General features: G+C 56.7%; 1 protein-coding gene across 1 annotated transcript in view; it reads right to left on the bottom strand.

Moving 5' to 3' along the window:
• The window catches only part of ESYT3 (extended synaptotagmin 3), a 41,346-nt gene extending 15,081 nt beyond the window's left edge, over positions 1 to 26,265 (bottom strand). The window contains exons 1-8 of the mRNA XM_008152720.3: positions 25,711 to 26,265; positions 12,786 to 12,827; positions 10,209 to 10,343; positions 6,673 to 6,749; positions 5,088 to 5,154; positions 4,454 to 4,543; positions 4,009 to 4,064; positions 2,265 to 2,385 (exon numbers count right to left, since the gene is read on the bottom strand). Of these exons, the coding sequence (XP_008150942.2) occupies positions 2,265 to 2,385; positions 4,009 to 4,064; positions 4,454 to 4,543; positions 5,088 to 5,154; positions 6,673 to 6,749; positions 10,209 to 10,343; positions 12,786 to 12,827; positions 25,711 to 26,046 (924 nt within the window). The 5' untranslated portion in view covers positions 26,047 to 26,265. The remainder of the gene's footprint in view (positions 1 to 2,264; positions 2,386 to 4,008; positions 4,065 to 4,453; positions 4,544 to 5,087; positions 5,155 to 6,672; positions 6,750 to 10,208; positions 10,344 to 12,785; positions 12,828 to 25,710) is intronic.
• Positions 26,266 to 27,163: the final 898 nt, after the last annotated feature.

Genomic DNA, 27,163 nt, shown 5'->3' with positions numbered 1-27,163 from the left:
GGATGGGGAGACAGCAGCCAGAGACGGCAGCCTCCTGGCCAAGGCCACGCAGCACGTGAGGGCAGGGCCCAGAGCTCTGTCCACTGCATCTCAGTGCCCCGCCCACACTCCTGGCCTTCACAACCTGCCCTGGGAATGGCTTATTCCACGGCAGCCATTTCCGCCCATGCCAACAACCACGGCAAACCAAGCCTCCTGAGGCTTCCCGTCTGTAACCGGCATGCAGACTGACCTCCAGTGTCATTTCTTCCCAGTGCCCAGGTGTATACAGCCCGTGGGCATTGCCTGCTGCTGGCAGGGGGTCCCTGCCCTCCTAAAAGCCCCAGCACTGTCTCACCCGACCCCCCTCCCCAGGCTATGTCCTAAGGCAGAACAGAGCCAAGGACTGGGAAGAGTAGCCTTCCTGCCTGGAACTATTTCTTTTTAAATATTAGTAAGTGCGTATGTATTTTCCCTTGGACCCAGCCATCCCATTTTCTAGCCCTAAAGCCGTAAGTAAAAACGTCCTGACAGCCTGTTTGTCCCAGAAAAACGCAAGACACGACTGTGTGTCAGTGGGGATCCGGTAAAATACGTGCAGCACGCCCGCACGTGGAGCAGCCAGGTGTGATCCCCAGGACACGGCCTGACACAGCAAGGCGGGGGAAGTGCTATGCGGCCGTCCACCAAGGAAAGGGGGAGTTCTGAGGACAGATATGCATGCATCAACACAGGGGCATATCTGCCATCTTAGAAAACAGTGAAAAATAGTGTGTGGGGTGGGAGGGGAGAAACCACTACTTCCAGGTGAAGGTGCAGAGTAGGTGGAGGGACCAGGGCTAGAAGCCAGACTCCTTAAAATATAACTTGTTCTTGCCCTGGCCGGTTTAGCTCAGTGGATAGAGCGTCTGCCTGCGGACTGAAGGGTCCCAGGTTCAATTCCGGTCAAGGGCATGTACCTTGGTTGCAGGCACATCCCCAGTGTGCAGGAGGCGCTGGTCGATGTTTCTCTCTCATTGATGTTTCTAACTCTCTATCCCTCTCCCTTCCTCTCTATAAAAAAATCAATAAAATATATTTTTAAAAGATTTAAAAAATTAAAAAATATAATTTGTTCTTTATATTGCACTTTGGAAGCATGCACATCTATATCTATATCTATCTATATCTATCTATCTATCTATCTATCTATCTATCTATCTATCTATCTATACAAAAGCCCAGCGACCAGAATGGCAGAACAACCAGAATGAACAGTGGCTATGATGTGCACTGCAGCAGCCAACCAGCATGATCCGGGCCCCGATCGGCCCCCACTCCGGCTGGCCCGGCCCCCAATTGGCCCCCCACACTCCCATCGGGGCGGGCCAACTGGACCCCACCCATGCATGAATTCGTGCACCAGGCCTCTAGTGTTTTTATATGATTGTAAAGTTAAGGTAAAAATTAAACCCTAAAAATAGGAAATGGAATGAAACAAATCAATATAAACATTCGTGGGCAGCTGGTGTCCCAAACACACAGAGGAACTGTTCCCGGTGAGTCTAAGTCGCGGCCGCTTGACAGCACACCTGGCGTGGGACACCCGAGGCGTGTTTTAGTGGTTGTGACGCAGGTGATGGCATCGCATTGTTAGTTTGAGACTGCCTCACCGTAGTGGGATGGAGCCCACACTCCATATGGGAAGGCCGACAGGATGGACTGAGTGTCCCTTGCGAGCCGGTCCCTCAACCCTGCATGGCCTGAGTAGGCTGATGCCCACGCCTGGTGCTGATGGTGAAGTGGGCACTTTCCCCTTTCCTGAGGCCCCGACTCCCAGCCCTGAGGGCTCAGGGCCGCAGCCAGGGCCCCTTCGGTAGGGAGCCACATGGCTGTCCTCAGGGGCCTCCCTAGCTGGGCCCAGGATGGGGGGGGGGGGCAGTGGGGCTGAGCACCCAAGGAAGCCCCCTGCCTGGCTCTACCAAACATTCTCCTTCCCAGTAGACCCCAAGGATGGAGTCAGGAGCCTCATGTCCCTGGAGGAGGATGGGAGCTCCTGGGTCTCCTAGGGCGGAGGCTGACTGCCCACAGTCCCCAACCCAGGCCGCACAGGGTACCAGGATCCGGGAAGGAATGCCGGCTGGGCTTTGCCCGTCCCTGGATGGGTGGCTCTGGACAAGTCAATCCCGAGACTCAGTCTTCACCCTATAAACTGGAGGTGCCATGCCTCCCCCCACCAAGTGAGAATGCATTCCCCTCCAGCCATCTATCCCCAGCCCTGGGCCCTGGCTGGTGCGGGCACTCACGCAGGGCAGAGGGAAGCGCAGGTTGGTCACATCCAAGCCCTTCTTCACGGGCACAGTCACGCGGTTGGGCAGCACCAGGTGGGCGGCGATGAGGTCCTCCAGCAGGCTGTCTGACATCTCACTGGGACAGTGGGCACGGCCAGCTGTGAGAGGTGGCACAGCCTCCCCCCGGCCGCCCATCCCTCCACCCACCCCAGAGCTGGCACAGGAGCAGAGCGCCAGGGTGGGCCCTGCCCGGGGGGAGTGCAGCCTGAGCCCAGCCTGCAGCCTCAGCATGGTAGCTAAGAGTGCCGGCCTGAAGCCGTGTTAGAATCGCAGGAGCTGTGTGACCTTGGGGAACCTGCTAACCTCTCTGGACCTCAGTTTCCTCATCCCTAAACCGAGGATAATGACACCTGCCCCCTAGCGTTTGACGAGGATGACTTACATGTGTAAAGGTCTGAGAACAGTGCCTGGTGCACAGTAAATGCTGGGTGAGTGGTCGCTACCTTAGCCCGCTGGCCCCTCACATCACATCCACATTCTCTTCACCTGCTGGCTGGCTCCATCCCCCAGAGAGGGAGCAGGGACAGCCCCTAGAAGAGGATTCCTCCCCGCAGGTGGGGGGCAGCTGCCCACGCCCGGCGAGCCAGCGGTGCGTGCCCGGCTGGCCCAGCTGGCCCTCCCTGCTGGGGCTGTGTCCACACAGGGCTGGAGCCCTTCTCCACTGGGGGCCTGCGCCTCTGGGTGCTGCCCCTCCCTGCCAGCCCCAGGAAGGAGGGATTTGCCAGACCAGCGCCTCCTCACTGGTGCCCCGTTGAGCACCTCCCGCTCCCAGCCTGTGCCTGTGGCCATGGTGGGGCGGCCACACGGGCTTCTCACCACACACTTGGTGAGAAGGATGAAAGCAGGACACTCGTGTGTCCACACCCACCTTGCCACCACCATGGGTGAGTGATCTCTACCTTAGCCCTCTGGTCCCTCACATCACATCCACATTCTGTGTGAGAATAAACAAGTCACCTTTTCTGTCAAAGAACAGTTTAGGCAGCCGCCATTTTGGACTGCGTGACTTGGCAGCCGCCATGTTGGCCGCATGGCTTGCAGCTCCCCTGGGGGCTGCCATCTTGAAACAGCAAAGGCCAACCCCTCCCTTTGAATTAGCCAATCGCGAAAGACTGTGCGCCTGAGCTCCAATCAAGAGCAAGGGACGGGTCACGTGCATCAGGGATTATAAAGCCGAGCAGACCACCTGCTCGGTGTGCGCGTGCTTCCAGACCATGTGTGCGCACCCTTCTACGTAGAAGTAAAGATGTTTATTTTGTGTTCTACCAGGACCCCTGAATTTAGGGGCTCACCTTATTTCTAACACGTGCTCCACTTTTACTGAGGAAGAGCCGAGAGGTGAAGTGATTTGTCTAAAGTCACAGTTGCTAACCAACAGTGCCAGGAGCCTCATTAGCCCACACGCCTCCTCTAGGACATCCCATCTGATCAGAGCCACTCTCCCCTGCTCTCCCACGTGTGTGTGCACATCCGTGATGTGTGTGTGTGTTCTGAGCACAGTGCCTGCCCGCAGAGGCCAAACAATGCTGTCAGCCTCCCACTCCCACACCCAATGTTTCCCCCAGAGGGAGGGGAGCTCGGTGCCTGCCCCACTCCTCACACAGGGAGCCAGGAGGGAGGGCAACCACTGTGCACCCGGCCCTGAGCACAGCCCCAGGACCCCCGCCTGGCTCTGCTGGCGGCTCTCGCAGGCACTTACTTGATTCCCGGCGCATCCAGCAGGTTGGTCAGGCCTGTCCAGTTGATCTGCAGGTGCTGCAGGCAGAGGGGCTGTTAGTCTGGAAGGAGCCCCTCTGCCAAGCGCCCCACACCCACCACATGGAGAACCCAGCCTGCTGAGGGGTGCCCGCTCAGGCTGGGCCAGGCTGTCAGGCCTGCTGCTTTCCTGCCAGGGTTACGCAGCGTGGCCAGTGCACGTGGGCCCTGAGTGGCCCCGCAGCTTCCCTGAGCTGCTTCTGGTCTCGGGGAGAGCCGAGTCGGGTACCTCAGGCTGCCGTAGATTTCACAGGACGGGCATGTGGAGTGCCCGGGTCTAGGTGGGCTTAGGCATCTCCGTTCGTGGTTCAAGCCCAGCGCCTAGGGCCCGGCAGGCACGAGCTCACGCCCGGGGAGTGGCGGGCCTGCCTCGCATCCCGGGGGCTCACCGGCTTCTGAAGGAAGAACACAGTCACGGCTCCCACGAAGGGCTTGTCCACCAGGAGGGGGTCCAGGATGACCCGCAGCGTGCCCTGCAACTGGATGGCACCGAGGGCTCCATGAGGGACTGCCTGCCTTCTTCCCACACCCGCCGTCTCACTGATGCCCATGCCACACACAAACATCAGGACGGTCTGCTGTCACCGCAGGGACCACTCAGAAACAGAAACCTGCCACCTTTGGCCAGCTCCCCAGGGGCCATGAGCTGGCCCCCACTGCCTCCCCAGGGGGCGCTGGGCTGAGGGCCTGCAGCCTTGCCCACATCCCAGGCCGGCCCAGCCAGCGGGGCCCAGGCGTGGCTCCCACTCACCTCTCCTCCTCCTCCTCCTCGATCTGCCCGTTTCCAAGCACGGGGTCTGCATCACCCCATCCACAGAACCCCTGCCCTCCCTGAGCCACGGAAGTCACTTCCTGGCCATGTGACCTGGGGCCTGGAATCCTTCCATCATTACCAGCCTGTTGGGTGTCACCACCCTCTTTTGCAGCCTGCTCCAGGATGAGCCTGTTTTTCCCTGCCCTGACCCCCACCCCACCCCCACCCCCGGGACAGGAGTGGGGGCAGCACCATCGGGCCCCACTCACCTGGATCCCGTTCACACCAGCCTGTATCTTCTGCAGCTCCACGCTGATCTCGCAGTCCCCGATGTAGCTGGAAGGGGCGGGAGGAGGAGGTCGGGAAGAGGGGCAGGTCCACCTCTCAGAGAGGTTGGGAAACTTGCCCAGCGCCACCCAGCCCGAGCCCCGCCTCACCCAGATAGGGTCTCCCTCACAGCCTCGGCTTCTCTCGGCTCTGCACAGACACTGACGCAGGCCCGGGGGCCAACCCCAGGCCCCTGCACCCAGGCGTCCCATGCACATCCCCACCTCTGCCCGTGATGACCGTGACTCTGAGCATCACCTTGTCCCACGACACCCGTGGACGTGAAGGAGGGGATCTTGGGGAACACCGGGCCCACCCCTCTGCCACGGCCATGCTCCTGCCCGCCCTCTGCCCAGGTCTCTTCCCCACGGACAGAGCAGCCACACTGCCTACATCCCGCCCTCACCCAGGCGGTTGCTGGGGGTGGGGGTGGGAAAAAAACAATGTTCTCAGGAGCCGAGTCCTGCTGGTGGCTCCTGCCAAGTGATGGGCACAGGGAGCTCAGAATGCGTGGAATGCCCCTGAGTCTAAAGGTCCGGAGACCCTGTGAAAGGACTGGAGACTAAGGGGAGCGAGATGGTGACCATCAAATATCTGCAGGGCCCAGGCAGGGGAGCTAGAACCCCCTGGAAGGGTCAGGGTAAAGCCGGGGGACTCCGGGAGCTGCGGGAGCTGAGCAGGAAGCTGGGTGGGGAAGCCAGATGACCCTGACAGGCCCTAACTATCACACAAGGCTCTGTAGCAGATCCCAAAGCTGTCACCATCCCCACACACTTGAGAACAGCCCCCAACTGGGGATGGGCAATCCCAGAGCTGACTCCTGTCTTCCCAATGTGCCCTCGGTGCCAGCCTCTGGGATGAGGACAGGGACATATGAGGCAGTGAAAAGGAACGGCAACATTCTGGAACCTCAGGAGTTGATCCTGGTTCCTTTAAGACACAATTCCAATCTCACCACCTCCAGGAAGACTTCCTGGGTTCAGTCTCCCTTCGCACCAACTCAAGGCCTGTTTACAAACGTCTTTCAGAAACGGTGCCCTTGCCCAGCCCACTCAGCTAGTCGCTCGTGTGTCTTTGCATCCTTTCGTTTTCTGAGGAGCCACAGGGCCCAGATCTCCTGCTGGCGTCTCTCAGCCTGGGCGGGGGCTCCTGGGGACTCACCCCACGTCCCAGCGTCTTGTCACCCGTGCTCCCTCTTGCTACATCCTCTCTGAGGCAGCTGCTCTGACCCTCGAGGTCAGACCTGGGCCCCAGCCTCTAGGGAAGCTCAGCTCCTGGGCCTTGGTACCCAGAACACGCCTGGTGCCTGGTCTGACGGAGAAGCCAGGCCTGGGCTGAGGGGTCAGAGGGCGGTGGCTCCCCCGGACCATCCCTTCTGCTGAAGCGCTTCCCCATCCCGAGCTCCAGCCCAGGGCCGCTGGGGGGTATATCTGCTCTGAGGGACAAATGCTACCCCATCTTCAAACTGGCTGCTCCCACAGAATGTGCCCCTGGACCCTCACCTGCCCCCCAGGCAAGAGCGCTCACCAGATCTGCAGGTCCAGGACCACCTGTCTCCGGTTGTGCTTGCTGGTGTGCGCCTTGACCCCGTTGACCCTGGGGCACTGGAAGAGAGGCCAGGGCGAGGTCAGCAGAGGGCTTGGGGCAGGGATGGCTGCTGCCCCTCCCAGCACCGGGTGTTGTCCACAATAATCAACGTGACCTCTGCACTCCGAAGGCATGAACACAGAAACCCATGGTCCCATCTGCCTTGGTCACCCTGGTACTTCCCTCCCTAGAAGGTGCACCCCTGTTTCTCTCTCTCCTCCACAGACATTTACTGAGCACCCACGCTGCACCAGGCGCCGGCCTGGGAGAAGGTGAAAAGCCAGGTGCCGGGCCTGTCCTCACAGCCCACAGCCCACAGCCCAGCAGAGGAGACGGTGGGGAGGGAGGGGAGGTGCAGGCTGTGCGGTCACGTGGGCATCTGGGGACGTCAGGAGCACCTCCTAACCCAGCTTGGGGTGGGCAGAGAGGTCAGTGAAGGCTTCCTGGAGGTGGCATTTAAGCAGTCCGGGCAGAGGAGGAGGAGTTGGCCCCTAAGGGCAAAGGAAGCTGCAGGGTCCCCGGCTAAGCGATCTGACCCCAGGAACGTAAGAGCCCCACGCCAGGACCGCCGTCCCCAGGCTCTGGGCCGAGGGCTGAGCTCCCAGGTCACCTTTCTCCCCGCTCTGCCCACTTTCCTCCTGTCAGTGGCACTGAGGAAGGCCTGGGTATCATTTAGCAAGAATCAAAAATAAACTTCATTTGAATTTGAGTGACGCACATACTGAAGTGGACAGGGGTGGAATTCAGTTTGAAACGCGCGTTAGAAAAGATGACAAGAGGGACAGAGGCGCGGATAGGTGCTAACGCAGCACGGCAGAAGGCTCAGTGTGTAATCCAGATGGTTCTCTCAATTTTTTGTTTGTGAAAAGTTTCATAATAAAATATTAAAGAAAAATGTGATCCGACTAGAGGAAACATTTCATCATCTCTCTATTCTCCTCCTGGAAAGTGCAGTTTACAGATGCATTGTCACATGAGAAGGTTATCAAAGAGTACAGAGCCAAAAATGCAGGGAAAAAGTATTATAGGGACCTGTTGAGCAGTTAATTAAAATGATTATGTCGTTTTTCCAGTTTTGGATATGCGTGAAATGTCAAATGTATACGTTGCTGTGATTTATTTTCTCATTCTCATATTTATTGAATATTCATTTTTGTCCTCATTTCGCATTCTTTTCCTTTAAGGGAGTTCCCAGAATTGTCGAAGCTTCAGGCCCTCAGCCCCTGGCTCTACCCTGGCCTCCAGGGCTTTGGGGTTAAAGACCGGAACAGCCAGTGGAAGCCTGGGGGGCGGGTGGGGGTGGGCGGCTGCGGTGACATAACTGACTTCCCACAGCCTGGAGCCTGCTGCTCCCAGGCGGTCGGGGTGCGGCACCTGTGAAAGCTCAGCAGCCCCAGGACCCCATCTGCGGAGCGGGTCCCGGGGAAGGCTGCCCCCTGAGACCCACCACAGAGAGGAAGGAGAGCCATCGTGTGAGCACCTGCTCTGCTGGCAGGGCGGTCCTAGCCCAGGACTCACGGCAGGGGAGGGCTCAAGGCTGGATCTGGGCCCCCTGCCGTTCTCTCCAGGTGTCTAAGCACTACCACTCACGCAGCCACGCCGAGTGTGCCGAGGCCAGGCCCGCCGGTCACGCCTCACAACCACCCTTAGAAGCAGGTCCTCTCCTTACGGAGGAGGAAACACGCTCAGAGAGGTTCCGTCACTGACCCAAGGTCATCACAGCACAGCAGAGTTGGGCATGGACACGGTAATGGAGGAGCTGTAAACACTCAAGGGCCTGAAGGAAGGGCTGTGGTGAGTGCACTGGTCCTGGCCGAGCCCAGGCGGGTCACTGACGAGTCCTCTGTGAGCCCCCAAATGGAGAGGAGTTGGGGGAGAAGCCAGGTCGGGGAGGAGACGGGAAGGGAAGGGCTTTGAACACCAGGAGCCAGGTATTTCTCCTGCAGGGCTGGGGCATCTAGTCAGCCTGCAGGTCCCTGGCCAGGTGCCCCTGAGGTGATAAAAAGTAGCCTCAGGCCCTAACCGGTGTGGCTCAGTGGATAGAGCGTCGGCCTGCGGACTGAAGGGTCCCAGGTTCGATTCCGGTCAAGGGCATGTACCTTGGTTGCGGGCACATCCCCAGTAGGGGGTGTGCAGGAGGCAGCTGATCAATGTTTCTCTCTCATCGATGTTTCTAACTCTCTATCCCTCTCCCTTCCTCTCTGTAAAAAAAAAAAAAAAATCAATAAAATATATATATTTTTAAAAAGCATCCTCAGGATCAGCCACCTCTAGGCCTGCGCCTGCTGCCAGCAGGGGGCGCTCTCCAGCAGTGCCACATCCCACAGGCACCCCCAGACCATCCGCCCGGCTGAGCAGGCTCTGCTCTGAACACAGCAGCCTGCAGGCTGCCTGGCGCTCCGCCTGCGGAATTCTTCAAATGCCAACTCAGCTACCACCCCTCCGGGAAGTTCCCTCACTACCACGGCCCCCACCCCTGAATGCACGCGTTCCTCCCCCACTGTGCGCGCACTGCCACGTCGTCATCCACCGGTGTACGCATCTGCCTCCACAACAGGACAGGGGCCTTCCTGAAGGCAGGGACACAGCCACACCCGCCTGTCTGCGGCGGGTGCCTCGCACACAGCCATGCTCAATGTCACACGTGAGTAAACACGGAATGAACTAATGAACCAGCAGGTGCTGGGACGAGCCAGGCCTGGCAGAGTCTGCGTGGCCTGAGCCAGAATCTCCAGGGCTCATCCAGCCCCCATTGCGGGGGAGGGGGGACATCAGAGCTGGGTCCTTGCCCTGGGGCTGGGCAGACAGCGCTCAGCAGACTGGCCTCCCTCAGACACCTGCTTATTCCAGAGCAGATTAGAGGCCCAGGCCTCCGTGTACTGGGGGATGACAGGCCACGGTCCTCTGCCTGGGGGTGCATTTCCAGATGACCAAAGTGAGACTCACATCCAGGGGGCCCTTTGGGGCAGGAGGGGCGGGACAGGAGGTGGCATCAGAAGTGCAGCCGAGAATAGGGATGCGGTGTTAGGTGTGTTAAACAGAAGCTTCCTGCACCCTGAGTCTGGGCTCTGGACACAGACCGCCAGAATCCAGGGGCTGGTACAGCATCACGCGCGGCTCCGAGGCGCCATCTCACTCCCAGAGGGGGTGTCCCCCCAGCTGGTGCCCGGGGGTAGCAAGTGTGACTTGGACATCTTGTCTCTGGCTGGCTTCCAGCCTGCGTGACATCCTTTCAGACTCTGGCTTAAGAAACCTGGAATTGTTTCCCACCCCAACTCCGTTCTGGGCGGGGCTTCCTCAGGTCTGCATCGATGGTGCTGGGACCCGGGAGCCAGGGGTCTAGACGGAGGCCCAGGGGCCGGGCAGTGCAGGTGGGGGCCGGGCCCCCGGGGAAGCCCAGCGGGAGCCCTTCGGCCAGCCGTGACCGGGGCAGGGGACAGAGCGCCGGCCCAGGCTGGCCTCCCCGCAGCACTGACCTTCCGTCCAAAGTCGAGCTTGGTGAAGGTGAAGGTCCTCAGGTGGACGCTCTTCTCCCGGATCTTGGGCTCGAGTTTCTCCCGGAACTTGTTCTCCATAATTAAGCTCAGGTAGGGCCAGATCTGGGAGATGATCTGCGGGGACGGGAAGGGGCCCTCGCTGGTCAGGTCTGGGTCCCCCGCCCCAGGCCCACGGCTGCCGGAACTGACGCCTGTAGGCCTTGGAGCACGGCCATCTCTGGCCTAATCCCAGCCCTCACTAAAAATCTAACTTGAAATTTCACTTCCAAAATTTAACAAAATTTTATATGGTAAAATTCTATTTTAAATTTATGCCTATCAGGGCCATGGGATCCTTACTCTGCACTGCCCATCGGCCTGCCCCCCCCCCCGCCTATCTGCCCGCCCAGCCGGCCGTCTGTCCGCCGCGCAGGGGTAACTACAGCCGTGGTTCTCGCTCTTGTGTGGGCAGCAGGCCCCCAGGATCTGGTGCTGTTTGCACATCACCCTGAGACAGACTGTCCTTCCCTACACCCAAGGACGATATGACGCCCGTCCATCCGGTGCTGAAACATGCGTTATCTGAATCTTCACTGTGGGATAAGTAAGGAGCAGCTGGCTAGAAGTTTAAGGGGGAAAACGCCACAGAAGAGAAACCAACTGTTTCCTGCGGATTTAGGCTTTTTCTAGCCATCAGAACAGGCTGCCTTCTCGGGCCGATTTCTGTGCAGAATGACCCTCGGCTGGTCTGGGCACCCAGTGCAGGGCCGGGGAGGGGACGGCAGCAGAGATGGTGATCAGAGAGGAGCAGCGGAGGGAGGGCCGGGCAGCCGTAGGCTCCGCGGGCAAAGGCGTCTTCCTCTTCCTTCTCTCAGGCTGGGGCCTGTTTACAGATGCGCCTCCCCGGCCTGGAGGCGGGAGGCTTGTCCCCCTCTCCCTCAGGGGCCTCTCTAAGGGCTGGTCCCGTCTCCCCGTCTCGCGGCTCTGTCACTTGCCCAGGGCCTCTTGAGCACCAAGCTCTGTGGGACGCACTTGGTGCCCTAGTGTGTGTGGTCCGTCTACATAACTGTCTCCCCATCCGGGAGCCTCACTCCTCTGGTCTGTGTGTGCTGATGCAAGAAGACACCGTGCACGCGGGGCCTGTGAACTCACAAACACACAGAAACACACGGGGGGGGGGGGGGGGGGGGGCGTCACAGGACACAGTTTGTCCCAGAGGCCCTGGGCCCGCATCAATCCACAGAAATCTGTTCCCTCCTCCTAAAGCAGCAAACTACTTCCTCCAAATTTTACCCAGAGGCCAAGAACAGGTGTGTGTGTTTTTTTAAATATATATATTTGTATTGATTTCAGAGAGGAAGGGAGAGGGGGAGAGAGAAACATCAGTGATGAGAGACTCATTGATGGGCTGCCTCTTGCACGCCCCACACTGGGGATCGTGCCTGCAACCAGGGCACGTGCCCTGACCCGGAATAGAACCGTGGCCTCCTGGTTCCTAGGTCAACGCTCAACCACTGAGCCATACCGGCCGGGCGGAGAACTGTTTCTGATCCACTCGGCAAAGACATTTGGGGTGATAGGAGAATAGCAACCTTAGATCAAACACAGCCGGGCCCTATGTGGTTTGGCTCAGTGGATAGAGCGTCAGCCTGAGAACCAAAGGGTTTCTGGTTCGATTCCAGTCAAGGGCATGTACCTTGGTTGCAGGCTCCTCCCCGGCCTGGTCGGGGCGTGTGCAGGAGGCAACCAATCGATGTGTTTTTCTCACAACGATGTTTCTTTTTTCTTTCCCTCTCTCTTCCTCTCTCCCTAAAAACCAAGGGAAAAATATCCTCAGGTGAGGATTAATAAAAACACACAATCAGGGACCCTTTTTTATATTTAACCTAAGTCATTCCTATCCAGAACAGAGGCGAGGTTTGTGTTCAAGTCTCAAGGGGGACTGCACGAGCCTTCACATCCAGGGGCAGCTTTGGGCAGGGCAGGGAGGAGTGAGTCAGATTTCTCACTGTTAGGGGAGGGGGTCAGACCTGGAGCCTCGGAGCCCACCCTGGGGCATCTGCAGCAGCCACACCTGTGACGACCGCCATCCTGGCACCCACGATGTGCCAGGCACTGTGGGGCACTAATTACCTCACTAATCCTCGCACCAAGCGCACGGGCAGGGACCATAGTCACTCCGGGAGCCAGCTCTGAGACGCTAGGCAACCGGCTGGGCCAAGGCCAGAGGCAGCTGTGGACTCAGCCCCCGCCTCTCCCGGGAAGCGTCTCTGGGCCGGGGCCGCTGGAGGCTGCACTTTTCTGTCTAACTTTCCTGCTGGGCCCTACATTAACTACACAGGTAAAAGCATGTTTTTTCGTAGAAAAGAAAGTCATTGGTGATAAGGGAGGAAGTCATTGAGGAACCGGGAGCGAGGTAAGGGCTAAGGGGGGAGACAGGAGAAGGCCACAGCTCCAGGGGCAGGAAGGGGCTTGCTGTCCCTCCCTCCCCCTCCCCCCATCCCTGCAGGGGACTCAGCAGAGGGCAGCGGGAGGTCCTGGGTGAGGTCGGTCCCACGCACGGTGCCCTGGCCTTACCTTGTTGGCCCACTCGACCCGCTCCACGTCCGGGAAGTGGATCTAGAAAAAAGAAGGCCCGAGGGGAAGCTGGACTTGAGAGCTGCAGGCTCCTGGAACCAGAGGGGCTGCCTGGGCCATCCAGGCCTGCTGGGGGCAGGTCCCCTCCCGCGGGCGCTCAGTGCACTGGGCGCCTGGCCAGCGACTCAGCGGCCCTGCCCTCAAGGAGCAGCCGGCCGGTGGGGCAGGCTGCAAGGACCAGGCAGCGCCCACGCTCGGCTGTGACACTCACCGGGCGCCAGACACCAGCTCCGCCAGTTCCGGCCTGGGGTGCCCTCCTGGGTGGCTGTGGGGAGACTCCTCCCTCCCCTCCCCGCTGGCCCACAGGCTGGAACCCGCTCATTCTCTGGTGCAAACAAGGCCCACCCTCCAGGTGGAAGCCAGGAGCCCCCGCTGGAGGCTCTCCCTAGGTAACACGGAGCTTGCTCCTGGCAAATCCCGTGCCCCTGTTCCTTTCAATGGCACAATACTCGGCAGAAAAACTAGAAAACGTAGCTGAGCAAAAGGGAAAATATTTTATCAGAGAATGCCACCAGTGGAAACGGCAGGCCGTGGGCGGGTTGATACATTTCCTTCCAGTCTTTTCCAGAAGCAAGTACGCGCAGTTTTCACAGAAATGGAGGTCACACGTAACCGCGTATTGTGATTGTGCAGACTCTAAAGGTAACTGGTACCAATTGGAAAAGCCAGAAAGGGCATCCCGCTGTTGATTACATTGGCAAGTGGGGGATGGGGCTGCTAAGGGGGACCATCCTCAGCTTCCAGGAGCCCCACCCCTTCCCCAGGAAGGAGGCCCCTCAGGCGGGGGTTGGGGGTGGGGGGTGTCCCACAGCAGAGCTCTCTCCTGGTCACAGCCCCAGCGGGTGCCTGCTGCTGAGTCCTGCACATCTGGGAGGGAGGCCCCCAAGATGAAGTGAAATCCTGTTGGCTCACCTTCCCCTGACATGGTGTGGAGGGAGCTTAATACCCTCCCACAGGAGTCTCAGTCTCCAAGGTATCCGCTGAGCTCCTCCGCCCCCTCCCCCAGGATTTCTGGGGTGGACGGAGGGCCAAGAGTGTGCGGGGCAGCTGGCGCAAAACACGGGTCGATAACACGGCCACTGCTGTCGCCAGGCCCCACGTCCCCAGAGCGCGAGGCCAGCTCAGATAGACCCACTGGCCCGGGACCTCCCAGGTGGAGAAAAGGCCCGCCCTTCCCATCAGAACTCCAGGCTCACTGCCCAGGGACTGAGCAGGTGTCCATGCAGCCCTCACACCCAGGACACACCCACCAAGCCCCGGGATGCCCTCCAGGCCGACCCAGACCTTGGCGAGACCACTTGCCCCGGGGAGAGCCGTGCCCCAGGAGGGCGGAGCACTGGAATCCTCATGGGCACAGTTTTTAACCTGCGAGGTCAGGGGAACCCAGTCCTTCTGAGGCTCAGGTGCTGAAGGAATACTTCCTGGTTCCCAGGAGGAGAGCTGGCCCAGGCCCCAGGAGCGGAGGGGAATGACGGGGAAGGGAGTGGCAGGACCTGGGGTCAGGCCGCCCCGTCCGGCTGGAGAAAAGCAGCCACTCACCACCCATTCCCTGCGGCTGCCCCGGGGCAGGTCCCCGCTGGGTCCCTGGAGAGTGTCCCTACCACAAGGCCCAGCACTAAAGTGAACACGCCTGCACGTGGGCTCTGCGCGGGGCCCCAGCCCGTACCCTGGCCTCATCCCCCCGAACGCCCCTCCCGTCTGAAGTAGTCACCGTGACCTTTTCTGTCCCCGGCCCAGGCCTGCACATCCCATTCCGTGGGTCTGAGGCACACTTCCCTCTTCTCCTTTAATTACCCCGCTCATCGCCAGCTCAGACTCCACTCCTTCCCGGCGGCCCGTCCAGCCCTCTCAAGTGGGGGGATGAGTGTCCCTGTGGCGTGGCTGCTGATTCTCCCCCGCAGCATGTAGCACAGGTTGGAGCTGCTCGGTCTCCCTGCCTGCCTGCCTCCTGACGGGACTGGAAGTTCTAGTGGGCTGACTCAGCCTCCATCCCATTAGGGCCTGTCCCTGGCATGCTAATGTCTTAATACCTATTTGTGGAATGAATGAATGAATGAATGAATGAATGCAATGTGCTTGCCTTCAAGGAGCTCCCAGGCTGGTGAAGGAAGCAGGCAATTCACAGACCATTCCAGTGCGGGGTCAGAACCGAGGGAGCGGGCGGAGGGGGCACCACAGAGGAGAGTTTGGTTACAGCCGGGCTCTCACTGGCACCTTCAGGCTGGACCCCATACGCTCCTCCCATCCTAACCACGGCACTTCCCACTCATCCCGCCCCAGGCAAACCTATGTACACCCCTTCCTCCCCGGGCGGTTCTGCACCCCTGGGAGCTGAGCAGCTCTCATCTCCTGGGCCCTGGAGAGGTGACCCAGGTTGGCCACCCGTGGGAACTAGTCAGACGAAGACTGCTGAGCTGCCCCGCACCGGCTGAATCAGTGCGGCAGGGCGGGGCCCTCCGCCTTATTTTTAACAAGCTCCTGGCATGACTCTGGAGTTCAGCAGGGGTGGCTGGGAGGCGCCCCCGGCCAGCCCATCTCTTGCTTTAGCGTGACCCACACTCACCCTGACGGTGAGGACGGCCACGGGATGCCCAGGGCCCGCACCGATGACCTGGTGTCTCTGGGCCACCCAGGCCTGCACTGGAGGCTTCTTGCTGACATTCCTCCCAACAGCGAGCCTGAACCCCCAGACGGAGCAGCAATTCAGGCCAAGAAAAGAAGAGACCCTCAGGGTCTGCCTCGGGCACTCTGAAGGGCCTCCTCGGCCACTCGGCACCGGCCATCCCTCCCCAGGAGCCGTACCGCAGCCAGGCCGCCTTCCTGGTGCCCCTGACGAGGTCTGGACCAGGGAATGAAATGAAGAGACTGACATTTATGGAGCGGCTCCTAGTACCCAGTACTCAGCCCGACGTAGACAAATTACTCTGTTTTTCCACTGTCATTGGTCTTTTGGGGATCTTTCCCTACTTCAAATTCTCAGTGACTCTCTGTTTTTATCTATGGGCTTTATATTTTAGCTGTTGCACTTAGGTCTACAATCTGTCTGGGATTTTTAAATAGTGGGTGAGATAGGCTTATCATTTCATTTCTCTCTCCACTCGAAGGCAATTTTCTAACATCACCTACTAAAAAAAAGAAAAGAAAAAGAAAACAAAGTCCACTTTTCTCCTAACTTGTGAGGCTACTTCCCTCCTAAGTCGTGTGCATTTTCATGTGGTACTGAACTTAGCATGGTCTGTCCCTGCACCGTCACCATTCTGTTTTCGTCTCTCCGGCTCTGCAGTATCACCTGGGGTGGGGTGAATCCCCTCTTTTTGCTTTTCTTTTTTAGGCTGATTCAGAACATTGTAGGTATTTATACTTCCATATGAACCTTAGCATCATCTTATCAGTCTCAAAAAAAAAATCCTCCTGGGATTTTGATTGCTCTATTTTTTTAAAATATATTTTATTGATTTTTTTTACAGAGATGAAGGGAGAGGGATAGAGAGCTAGAAACATTGATGAGAGAAAAACATTGACCAGCTGCCTCCTGCACACCCCCCACCAGGGATGTGCCCGCAACCAACGTACATACCCTTGACCGGAATCGAACCTGGGACCTTTCAGTCCGCAGACCGACGCTCTATCCACTGAGCCAAACCGGTTTCGGCTGATTGCTCTATTTTTTTAATTAATAGATAAATTTGTAAGAGAACTGAAATCTTTATAATATTAAGTCTGCATCCATGAACAGAATATTTCCCTTTATTAATTCACATGGCTGTATTCACGTAGGCTCACAAACTGCGTTCTATTAAAGTCCCGGACATTTTTTGTTAGCTGGCTTTGACGGTTTTACGGTTATTAGAAATTTCATTTTCTGGGCTACTTGGTTGAAATGTTACTAGTTCTAATCACTCACTGATTCTCAGAGGTTATTTACATTCATTTATAATCTCCAAATAATAACTACTGCTGTTCTTTGCTCCCTGCCCTTATCTTTACTATTTGTTTCTCTTGTGTGACTAGCAGGGTGGTAGCCAGCACCTCTATCTTGTCCCTGACCTCAAAGGGAAGTTTCTAACACATTGCGGGCCAGTAGTTCTATTGCTAGCTTTACCCAGTGGCCAGATAAGTTTCTACTGAATGAGTACAAAAAAATGTTTTACATAAATGTTAAAGGCACGCTTTAAAATTAAACACCCATTGCATTTTGAAGTTATTTATTACATGTTCTTACAAGCTAATATCTTTTTAAAGAATTCTCATGATTCACAAGCCTTAGAACAGAAAAAAAAAAAGAGAGAGAATTCTCGTGATCTGTCTGCAACGTGTTAAACACGGTTTTTGCTGAACATTTTCAGAGGACAGCCTCGGCCAGAAGGAGGATGTTCTCTTCACATCCCCCGCTCCCGAGAGCTTCATTACTTAAGGGTATTGAGCTCCATTCAGTATTTTCTCATTTCTATTGAGATACGTTCTTTTTTCCCTTTTGTTCACTAACGTGGTCAACTAAACTGACGGTGCTTTCTAAAGCAGAACCATCTCAAATTCCTGGGTTAACCCCCCTTTTCGTAATATATTTAGTCGGCTGATAGTTCACTGAGGTTTTATACGCTCAGGATTTGAAGTGATACCTACAAGTTTCGTTCTTGTTCAGTTCATATCTGGCTTTGGTATAAAGATTTTACAATAAATCATGCCAAAACCGGTTTGGGTCAGTGGAGAGAGCGTCAGCCTGCGGACTGGAAGGTCCCGGGTTCGATTCCGGTCGGGGGCATGTACCTTGGTTGTGGGCACATCCCCAGTGGGGGGTGTGCAGGAGGCAGCTGATCGATGTTTCTCTCTCATCGATGTTTCTGGCTATCTCTCTCCCTTCCTCTCTGTAAAAAATAAAAATATATATTTTTTAAAAATAAAGGTATAGCCAAGACCGGTTTGGCTCAGTGGATAGAGCGTCGGTCTGCGGACTGGAGGGTCCCGGGTTCGATTCCGGTCAAGGGCATGTACATTGGTTGCGGGCACATCCCCAGTGGGAGGTGTGCAGGAGGCAGCTGGTCTATGTCTCTCTCTCTTTGATGTTTCTGGCTCTCTATCCCTCTCCCTTCCTCTCTGTGAAAAATCAATAAAATATATTTAAAAAAAAAAAAAAAAAAAAAATAAAGGTATAACTTCTTTTAAAAAAAAGATTTTACAATAAATCAGAAAATGAGTGAGAGAGCTTTTTCCTCATCTTTCTCTTTTCTGGAACAACTTGTAACTATAGAAACTATCTGATCCATGAAGTTCAGGATATCTTACCTAGAAAACATCTTAGCCTGAGGGGGTGGTACGTTACCTTTTCCTCTTTAGTGGTTAGCAATGTGTTCAAGATCTCCTTATCTCTTATCGTGGTAACTGTGGCATTTACATTTTTTCTAGAAGTGTGTTTCATCTAGGTTTTCAAATGTATTGATGTGTAGTTGTTTATAATATTTTATTATTTTTAATCTGTATCATTAGGTTATGTCTGTATTTATTCCTTTTTCATTCCATATTGTTTTCATCTTTTCTTTTTCATTATCAAACTTTGACAAATATTTTGCCTATTGTATTCATCTTTTCAGAAAACTAACTTTTGTTAATTTTCTGTCCCCTTTTCCTTTAAATTTTCTATTTTCATCCTTATCTTTTTTATTTCCTTCCTTCTTACTTATTTGATCTAAATCTCACTTTGTGGAGTGTATGACTATCTGACCACTGTGCTGTACACTGGAAACTAATACAAATTAATATTGAATGTAAACTGTAATTTGAAAAATAAAACCATTGCTTTTCTATGTTCTTAGAGTAGAACTCTATGAATCTTAGAGTTGAATAATTTGTTATAATTCCCCTAAAACGTTTGACATAGTGGTTTCATTGTTTTTCTTTTATAATTTCCATTATTACTTCCTCTTAAATGATTTTTTAAAATAGTAATGCTTTTAGAAATCTACACATGAGATTTCTACAGCAATCCATTCATTATTGTTTTCTAATTTCTTTGTGGCCTGGACAGTCCATAGGGTGACAATTCATTGGAATATATTGATAATGCCCTTGTGGTTTACTGCGTGATGAATTCCTATGACTGTTCCATGTGTGATCAAGTTAGTAATCATATCCTTTTAATATTCTTTATTCTTGTTTCCTCTTTCTCTACTTGATTTTTCATTTTCAGAGCAGAATGTATGAAAACTTTCAAGCCCAACTATTGATTTATCTCCTCCGTGCAGTTTGTCAGTTGTTGGTTTATATTATACAATATATATGGCCATGCTTATATATTCTTAGTTATGGCTACTCTTATGAGTCTACTAGAGGCCTGGTGCACGAAATTCGTGCGGGGGGGGGGGGTAGTCTCTCAGCCCTGCTTGCACCCTCTCGCAATCTGGGACCCCTCGGGGGATCTTCCTCTCACAATCCGAGACCACTGGCTCCTAACCACTCGCCTGCCTGCCTCATCACCCCTAACCACTTGCCTACCTGCCTGATAGCCCCTAACCACTCGCCTGCCTGCCTGATCGCCCCTAACCACTCGCCTGCCTGCCTGATCGCCCCTAACCACTCTGCCTTTGCCTGCCTGATCACCCCTAACTGCCTCTGCCTTGGCCCCTGTGGCTTCATCTGGAAGGACATCCAGAATGACGTCCGGAAGGTCATTCAGCTGTCCGGTCTAAGTAGCATATTGCACTTTTATTATTATAAAAGATAACATCTTTCTTTGTCTTTATGATATATTTGAGTTATACTCTATTTTATCTAATATGAAAATTGCTTTCTTTGTTTCAAAGTTGCCCAGTACATCTTTCTCCAATCCTATTTTCAACCCTTTTGAGTTCCTGTTATCTCATGTTATTTAATACTCCCCTTCCCTTATTAGATTATAAAAATTAATTAAAGAAGTAAATGGAGCCAGAGCTGCCATTCCAGAGGAACGGCCTTGCACACCTTACACCTCAAACCTTTGGAACGTTAAAACAGGCAAAAATCTCCTTTGGACTTGGCCCAAAGCAACATTATGCCGCCAAAAACGGTTTGCAAAGCTAACAAGAAAGTAGACATTATGACTGTCAGACTGATGACTACCGGACTGAAAATTCAAAACCTTGCTTAGAATTCGCATCACTGTGTTATGTTATCTGCGCCACGGAAATGCCTTCCTCCTGTTGACGTGATTGTTCCCCTTCCCCTTCTCCTAAGTACGATTGGCTTTTCTCCTAATCGAAACATGATGTGGGCTTCTGCCTGAATCAGTGCTCCCCAAATAGCTATTCTTTGATCTCAGATGAATGCTTGCTGCCTCTTACTTTGAGAGGCCTTTTATGTTTAGGTCAACAAGCTCCATTTTCTAGATAAGAAAGCTGAGGCTCGGAGGCTACCGGAAATCACCAGCGGTGGAGTGCGGAGCTGAGTGTGGGCTGCGCTGCTGCCCCGCACCCCACGCGCTCCTCTGCTTTACACACTAGGCTTCCTCTTAGATAGGAAGTCTGGGTTAGCAGAGGGCCTGCCCTCAGACATTTCTATTTGTTCTTCCTAGTGCTGTACAAGGTGAACAGCAAAAATACAACGACGCCCATTTTACAGGTAAAGACGCAGAGACTAGTGTGCACTTGCCAAGATCAGAACTCAGATCTTCTCATTTATTTCCTCTCCCCCTCCTCCACCTGAGATGTCGGCATTTAAAGTCCATTTATTCATCCTAGCCGGCTTGGCTCAGTGGATAGAGCGTCAGCCTGCGGACTGAAGGGTCGCGGGTTCGATTCCGGTCAAGGGCATATATGCCTGGGTTGCGGGCTCAGTTCCCAGTGGGGGGTGTGCAGGAGGCAGCCAATCAATGATTCTCTCTCATCATTGATGTTTCTATCTCTCTCTTCCTCTCCCTTCCTCTCTGAAATCAATAAAAATATATGTTAAAAAAATAAAAATAAAGTCCATTTATTAGTGTCTTGCTAACCTGTTCTTTGCACATTCAAAATTTAGCCTCTGTTAACCTCAGTTTTCTCATCCACAAGATGGGTACAGCACTGCCCACTCTACAGAGTTCCTGAGAAAACGAAATGCGACTCAGACAACACGTGTAAGGCGCTCAGTATCCTTCCTGGCTCAGACGTGGTCACTTGCTGGAAGCTGTACAGACACCTTTGAGCTCAGGGACATGCCAGGAACAAGGTCACCGGGGCTGTGCGCCCATTGCTGCCTGGCCCAAAGCCCAGCAAATTCTCTACTGGGTCTCTCGGTGCCTCCAGCTCTGCACGTTGGGAGGCCACCGAGACGGGAGAGGGAAAAGTGGGGAGAGGCTGACACAGACAAAGTTCAGTCACCTGGCGGAGGCCACAGAGGAAGGACAGTTGTTCCCCGGGCCTCTGCTGACTGGCTGAGGGAGCTGTGTTCCCCAAAGGCGGCCACAGACAGGGGGGCCCAATGCCTGTGAGCGCCCTGAGAAAGTCTGCCCAGGAGGGGCGCTCCCCAGTGAGGTGCGGCTAAGGGGCCCGGTCAGGGCCTCTGTCTCATGTCTTCCCCTCACCAGGCCCCGGAAGGGAAGGCGGCAGAAGACAGGTGGCTCGCTCTCAGACTGAGCCCTAATCTCACTGAGCTTTTGCCCCAGTTCCCCAGGATGCTGGGCGCATCTGGGACCAGCTGGCGGGGAGACCCCACAGCACCTGGCAATGCAAAGGGCAGACTCGGGCAGTGGCTCTCGAACTTTTCTGCATAACCACCACCCGGAGAGCTCAGAGAAACATGGGTTCGTGGGTAGAGCCCCGGCAATGCTGCGTCAGGAGGCCTGGGGCAGGGCCTGGAAACCTGCATCTTTAACAAGCTCCCGGCGGCTCTGGTCCTGCAGGGGGAGAGGGTGGGAGATGAGAGTGCAGGGCTCCAGGCCCTGGAAGAAGGTGGCTCCTGTGCCCCATGGGGTTCCTGACTGGGCTCCATAGTCACAGCTGTCACTCCGGGGGGAACACCAAATTCTTACCAGTAACCTACCGACCTCAATTCTTTGACAAAGGGATTGTTATCATTTGTGCCACTAAAAGCAAGGGGAGGAAAGAGCGAGCAGGCAGAGAAAAAAGCCATAACATCATGATTCCACTGAGCTCTAGGCACTGCCCTTCCCCCTAACAGCTGAGCCACTCCCACCCCTACGGCAGCCAGGAACTCCTAAGTGCCACTTCCTCCTAGGAGGCTACCTGGGCCAGTCCGCCCTGGGCCCGCCCGCCCCCGGCCTTCGCAGAGCCTTGCACTGCTACCCGTAGACTCATCACGCTGTATCAGGAAAGGCTGTTCTCGGGGCTCTGAAGCCACCTAGCCCCGGGGTTCCTCCAGGGCGGGGACCTTGTGTCACTCGTGTTGTGGGCCAGCCTGTGGCACGGAGCCTGGCATCCTGCAAGCCCTCGGTAGATGTTTGCCAACTGAGTAAAGGATGCCTTAGATCCCTGTGCTGGGCTTGGAGGTGGGGAGGCCCACATTCTGCTCCTCGCTTGCCCAATCCTGGCAAGCCCATGAAGCATCGCTAAGACACGGGGCAGAGACCCTGGGGCATGACTAAAACCTGCCTGCCTCCTGCCTCCTGAGGACGGGCCTGACGCCGAGCCAAAATGACCTCACCGGGCCTCGGGGGCCTCATGGGTAGGAAGTCCCCCAGTTCCAAGTGGCCCCCAACCAGTCCTGATGTTCAAAACCAGGTTCCACACATGAGCTCCGAGAAGTGAGCTTTGAAATGCAATCAGAGGGCCCAGCCTAGCTCCGAGCTGTCATCGCATTTTCTTCCCCTAATTAACAGACGTCTCGGCACCGGACGGACCGTGAGAGCCTGGGCCCTGGAAAACCGGGGCTCCACCCAAAGGAGGAATGCCCAACTCCCAAAGGAAAGCACTCAGCTTGGTTGTCTGCCTGGACGGCTGGCTGCGGGGCTTCGAGGGGCCATCCCAGTGGCCCAGCATCGCAGGGATGCTACCGTGAGCCTTGGGATGCTCACCACTTCAGGGGAATGGCTCGCCTGTCAGCCATCATCCACCAGATGCACCCAATTAATTGGGGGTGGGAGGCAGAAAGTCTGGGGAACAGGGTCCTCCGGGCAGGGCCCACCAGAGAAAAGCCAACGGGGACGGATTAACCATGGCGGCTCCTAAGTCCTCATCATGTCCAGAGAGCAGTCAGGGACCCAGAGAAGACAGGGGACCTTCGCAAGGTCCCCAATGAATGAGCACAGACTCCAAGCCCAGACCTGCCACCAATCACATCAGCTCACCGCACCCCGGCAGCTGCCCAAGGGCGCCCTGTGCCTAACAAGGCTGCCAGCTGGCTGCCATCGGCCGGCAGAGGAGCCAGCCCGGCCAGGCCCGGGACCACAGACAGACACAATGCCACGTTTTCTGACAGTGTTTTCCTCTCTCCACCTGACCTCAGGCCCTCATCCCCCACACACCTCCCTCCTCACACCGGCCCACTCGTGGCAGGAGCAAAACAAATATCAAACCCATCAGCCACCTGAGCCCTGGGCACGGGCTGGATGAATAAGCATCATTGCACGCAGCTGCGAAGGGGCCCCTGCACGAACCCAGGAGTGCGGCCTGCCCGGCTCCCACCAGGACCCTGCCCCGGGGGAGAGGGGGCGGGACGGGCAGAGCAGCAGCCAAGGTCCCCCCAGGAGGGTCTTGAGGAGCCCAGAGCATGGAGGAGCGACGCTGAGGGTCAGAAGGGAAGTGGATGCTGGAGCACCACGGCTGGAGTCCCTGAACCTACAGGTCGGGCCCAGCAGAGCCGGTGGGGGGGGGGGGGGCGGGGGCAGGGGGAGCCTGGACAGCCCCCACTCTGCACACCCCTCCTACTGCTCCACCCCCTGCGGTCATCCAGCTCCGAGACACACACGTGCTGCTCGGACCCTTGGGAACGAGTTTCCTATGAGGAAGGCAGGGTCTGGAGGCCAGGGAACTGAGAATACCGCCCCCCCCCGCCCCCCCCCAGCCCTCATCGCTGGCTCTGAACGGGCAGCTTCAGACACTCACCTCCCACAGCTGCTGGGGAAACGCGTTCCAGGCTGCAGCTGCACGAGGGTGCGCTGGATGTCACCAGCTCCGCCGCACCCAGGACCCCACTCCTGTCACTCGGCCGTCCCCCAGGCCGCAGCCTGCCAGGGGGGCTGACCGCGGCAGCTCTCCATTCCTCCAAAAACAGCCCTAAAAGCTGGGTGCGAGGAGCACTCACACGTCCCCACGGCAGCCCCTCCTGTCCAGGGGCTGAGCCGGGGAGACCCCGCCTGCTCTCTCCCTGTGCCCCGGCCACAGTCACAGGACAAGGGGGTCCCCGGGTTCTTCACTCACAACCTTCTCAGGCGGAAGCATCCCTCGAGCTGTATCTCCCAGGGAAGGGAACCGGGGAGGCCCAGGGGGCTGTCTGGAGTTTCCACAGGGGGGACAAGGAGCCCCAACAGGGAGGACAATGGCTAAGATCACCCGGAGGCAGCAGCTCAGGAAAGGCTGCTGCCGTGAGAACTGAGCGCCAAGTCCCGGCCGGGGAGAGGGATGGCGTCTCTGCTCAGCCCCACCTGGCCTTGGCCTCTGCCCCTCACAGGCCGGTGTAAGTCAGAGGAGGGGTGCCCAGTGTGGCAGCCACATCCGAGGCCGTGGAGACCCCCAGCTCTTCTTCAATCCCCAACTACGGGTTTGCCATGTTAATCTGATATCAAAGGGGGCCATAAGCCATCCGCCCCACCTCCATGCGAGGAAATCAGCTCTCCAGATGGGCAAGGCGGCCAGGTGCCGCAGCAGGTCAGACAGACACACCTGTGCCGCAGCATCGCGGCAAGGGGCACGCTGCCCCCGCGTCCCCAGAGCCGGGTGTCTTCGTCTTCATCAACAGTACGAGTTCCTCAGGAGGCAGAGGATGGAGAAGAATATTCGACGGGGTAGCTCCCAGGTTTTCCACGTTTCGCCCCTCCCCGCAGCTTGTAAACCTTCCCGCGGCGGGTCCGGGTCCCAAAGCCCACATTGACACCTAGTTGCATACTGTTCACAGGTGTTCACATTGACACCTATTTGCACACTGTTCACAGGTGTTCACATTTACACCTATTTGCACACTGTTCACAGGTGTTCACATTTACACCTAGTTGCATACTGTTCACAGGTGTTCACATTTACACCTATTTGCACACTGTTCACAGGTGTTCACATTTACACCTAGTTGCACACTGTTCACAGGTGTTCACATTTACACCTAGTTGCATACTGTTCACAGGTGTTCACATTTACACCTAGTTGCATACTCTTCACAGGTGTTCAGGCAGACCTGCTTCTCATCCTGGACTCCTAATCCCAGGAATGGGCGCCCCATTACCCACATCAGAAGCCTCCCTGCCAGGCAGAGGGGGGAGAGAAGCCCTGCCCCAGCCCCGCCGGCCTCGCCCCAGCCCCGCTCAGCCCCCTCCCCGCACCACCGTCCCCGGCCCGGCCTCCCCGCTCGGTCCCGACCAGCGCGGCGCCCTGCGTTCTTTCTTTGAACCAACAGGCGGGCCGACTCCCTCCTGAGGAACTCTGCAGAGGCCCGGACGCCCTCGTTTTTCTCCTGGGCGTGGCCCGCCCGTGACTTCCCTCCCAGGCTCTGGGCCCTTCGATGAAATCCAGGTTCCCTCTCCCAGCGCAGCCGAACCAGAGGTGGGGATGGGAATGAGGGGCGGGAGGGGCACGGTCCCGGCCCCAGGGTATCTGAGCCGGGCCCGTGGGGGACCAGGTGTGCGGGTCACCTGGCTCCTGCCCTCCCTCGGGTCCCCGCGTCCCAGACCCCCGGCGCACCGCGGGTTCCCTCCGAACCTCCAAGGGCCTCCAACCCCCACCTCCGACCCCTGCCCGCCAGGTCGGCTCACCCAGGCCGGCAGGTGCTGGCCCAGCAGCTCGCGGCTGATGAACTGGCGCTCGTTGTCCAGGAATTCGAAGGCGGCCGCCAGGCGCCCGAGCTTCCCGCGGCGGTTCCGGCGCCACCACCGCCACAGCAGCGCGCCGAGCAGCAGCCAGGTGATGCTGAGCCCCAGGTAGCCGGCCAGGTAGACGGGCGCCAGGTAGAACAGCACGCGCGCCACGAAGCCGTAGAGCTCGGGCAGCAGCTGGCTGGCCAGGCGCGGCTCCGGGCCGGGCGCGCGCGGCGTTCCCCGGGCGCCGGGCGCATCGGGCGCGCCAGGGGCGCAGGGGTTCTCCGCGGGCATCTCCTCGCCGCCGTCTTGCCTTTTCCGAAAGCTTCACTTGGGCTCTGGTCCGTGAGTGCCGACGCCCGGACACATCTGTCCTCCAGGCGCCAGAACCGGACTGCCAGGCCTCACCTGCCCTGCGGGACTTGCCGGCGCCGGCTGGGCGCTCGGAGCTCGCGGGTTCCAGCGGCCGGCACTCGCGCGGGGCCTGGGAGTGCGCGGCAGGCAGCGCCTCTCAGCTCCCAGCCCGCCGCCGAGGATGGCTCCGCCTCCAGGGGCGGGACCAGGCGGAAGGGGGCGGGGTCAGGAGTTTGCCTGGGTGTAAAAATGATCCTTTTTTTTTTTTTTTTTTTGCAAGGGCTTCCTCCAACATCAACATCCCGCGCTGGCGTCAGAGGCGGGTGCAGTTGCAACACCCGATTAGAAAACCCTGGGTGGACCGGGTGCTGCCCCAGGCAGTATATGACTCACCGAGACCTGTGCCCAGATGGCTTGTCATAGATAAACATCACCTAATACCTGTCTCCTACACCCCATCTATCCACTCTAGTGTAGACTCTTGGTTGGGCATTCGAGGGCCTCCCGGCCCCAGCGTGGACCTGATCTTGTGTCTGAGCCCTCCAAGGGGCCCCTAGAACCCTGCATCGCTTTTTCTAGCATCTATAAAGCTGAGACCTAGCCTCCCGCCCAACCTGGCCGGGCTCAGGGACCCTCCTGTGACCACAACACCCTCTGCCCCTCACTCCCCAACCTCTGTGCGGGTGCTATTTTGGATCTTCATTCCTTGCATCATCGGACCAGGAATTCCCGAGGGCCAGACCAGTCCTGCTCATCTCCGGGGCGCCCAGCATTGCAAGTGATGGGTGAATGACAACAGATAAATGATGAGCAAGCCCTCGGGAGCTTGGGGGTCAGTTATGAAGCCCAGGGTTTCTATCTAACCCGCCGTGAATGATCAGAGCAGGTGACGGTCTAAATCTCCAAGCTCAGACAGTAAATCTCCAGGACAGCAGAGAATACATTTCTGTTGTTTTCAGCCACCCAGTGTGCGGCACTTGGTTTTGGCAGCCCTTGGAAAGGAGTACAACCACTGGCTAAGTGGCAGGCACTATGCTCAGCACAGGAGATTCAGGGT

Source organism: Eptesicus fuscus, chromosome 18 (assembly GCF_027574615.1).
Source record: "Eptesicus fuscus isolate TK198812 chromosome 18, DD_ASM_mEF_20220401, whole genome shotgun sequence".
Taxonomy (NCBI): Eukaryota; Metazoa; Chordata; class Mammalia; order Chiroptera; family Vespertilionidae; genus Eptesicus; species Eptesicus fuscus.
Note: the sequence above shows the minus strand (reverse complement) of the source record. Positions and strands in the feature narration are given on the sequence as shown.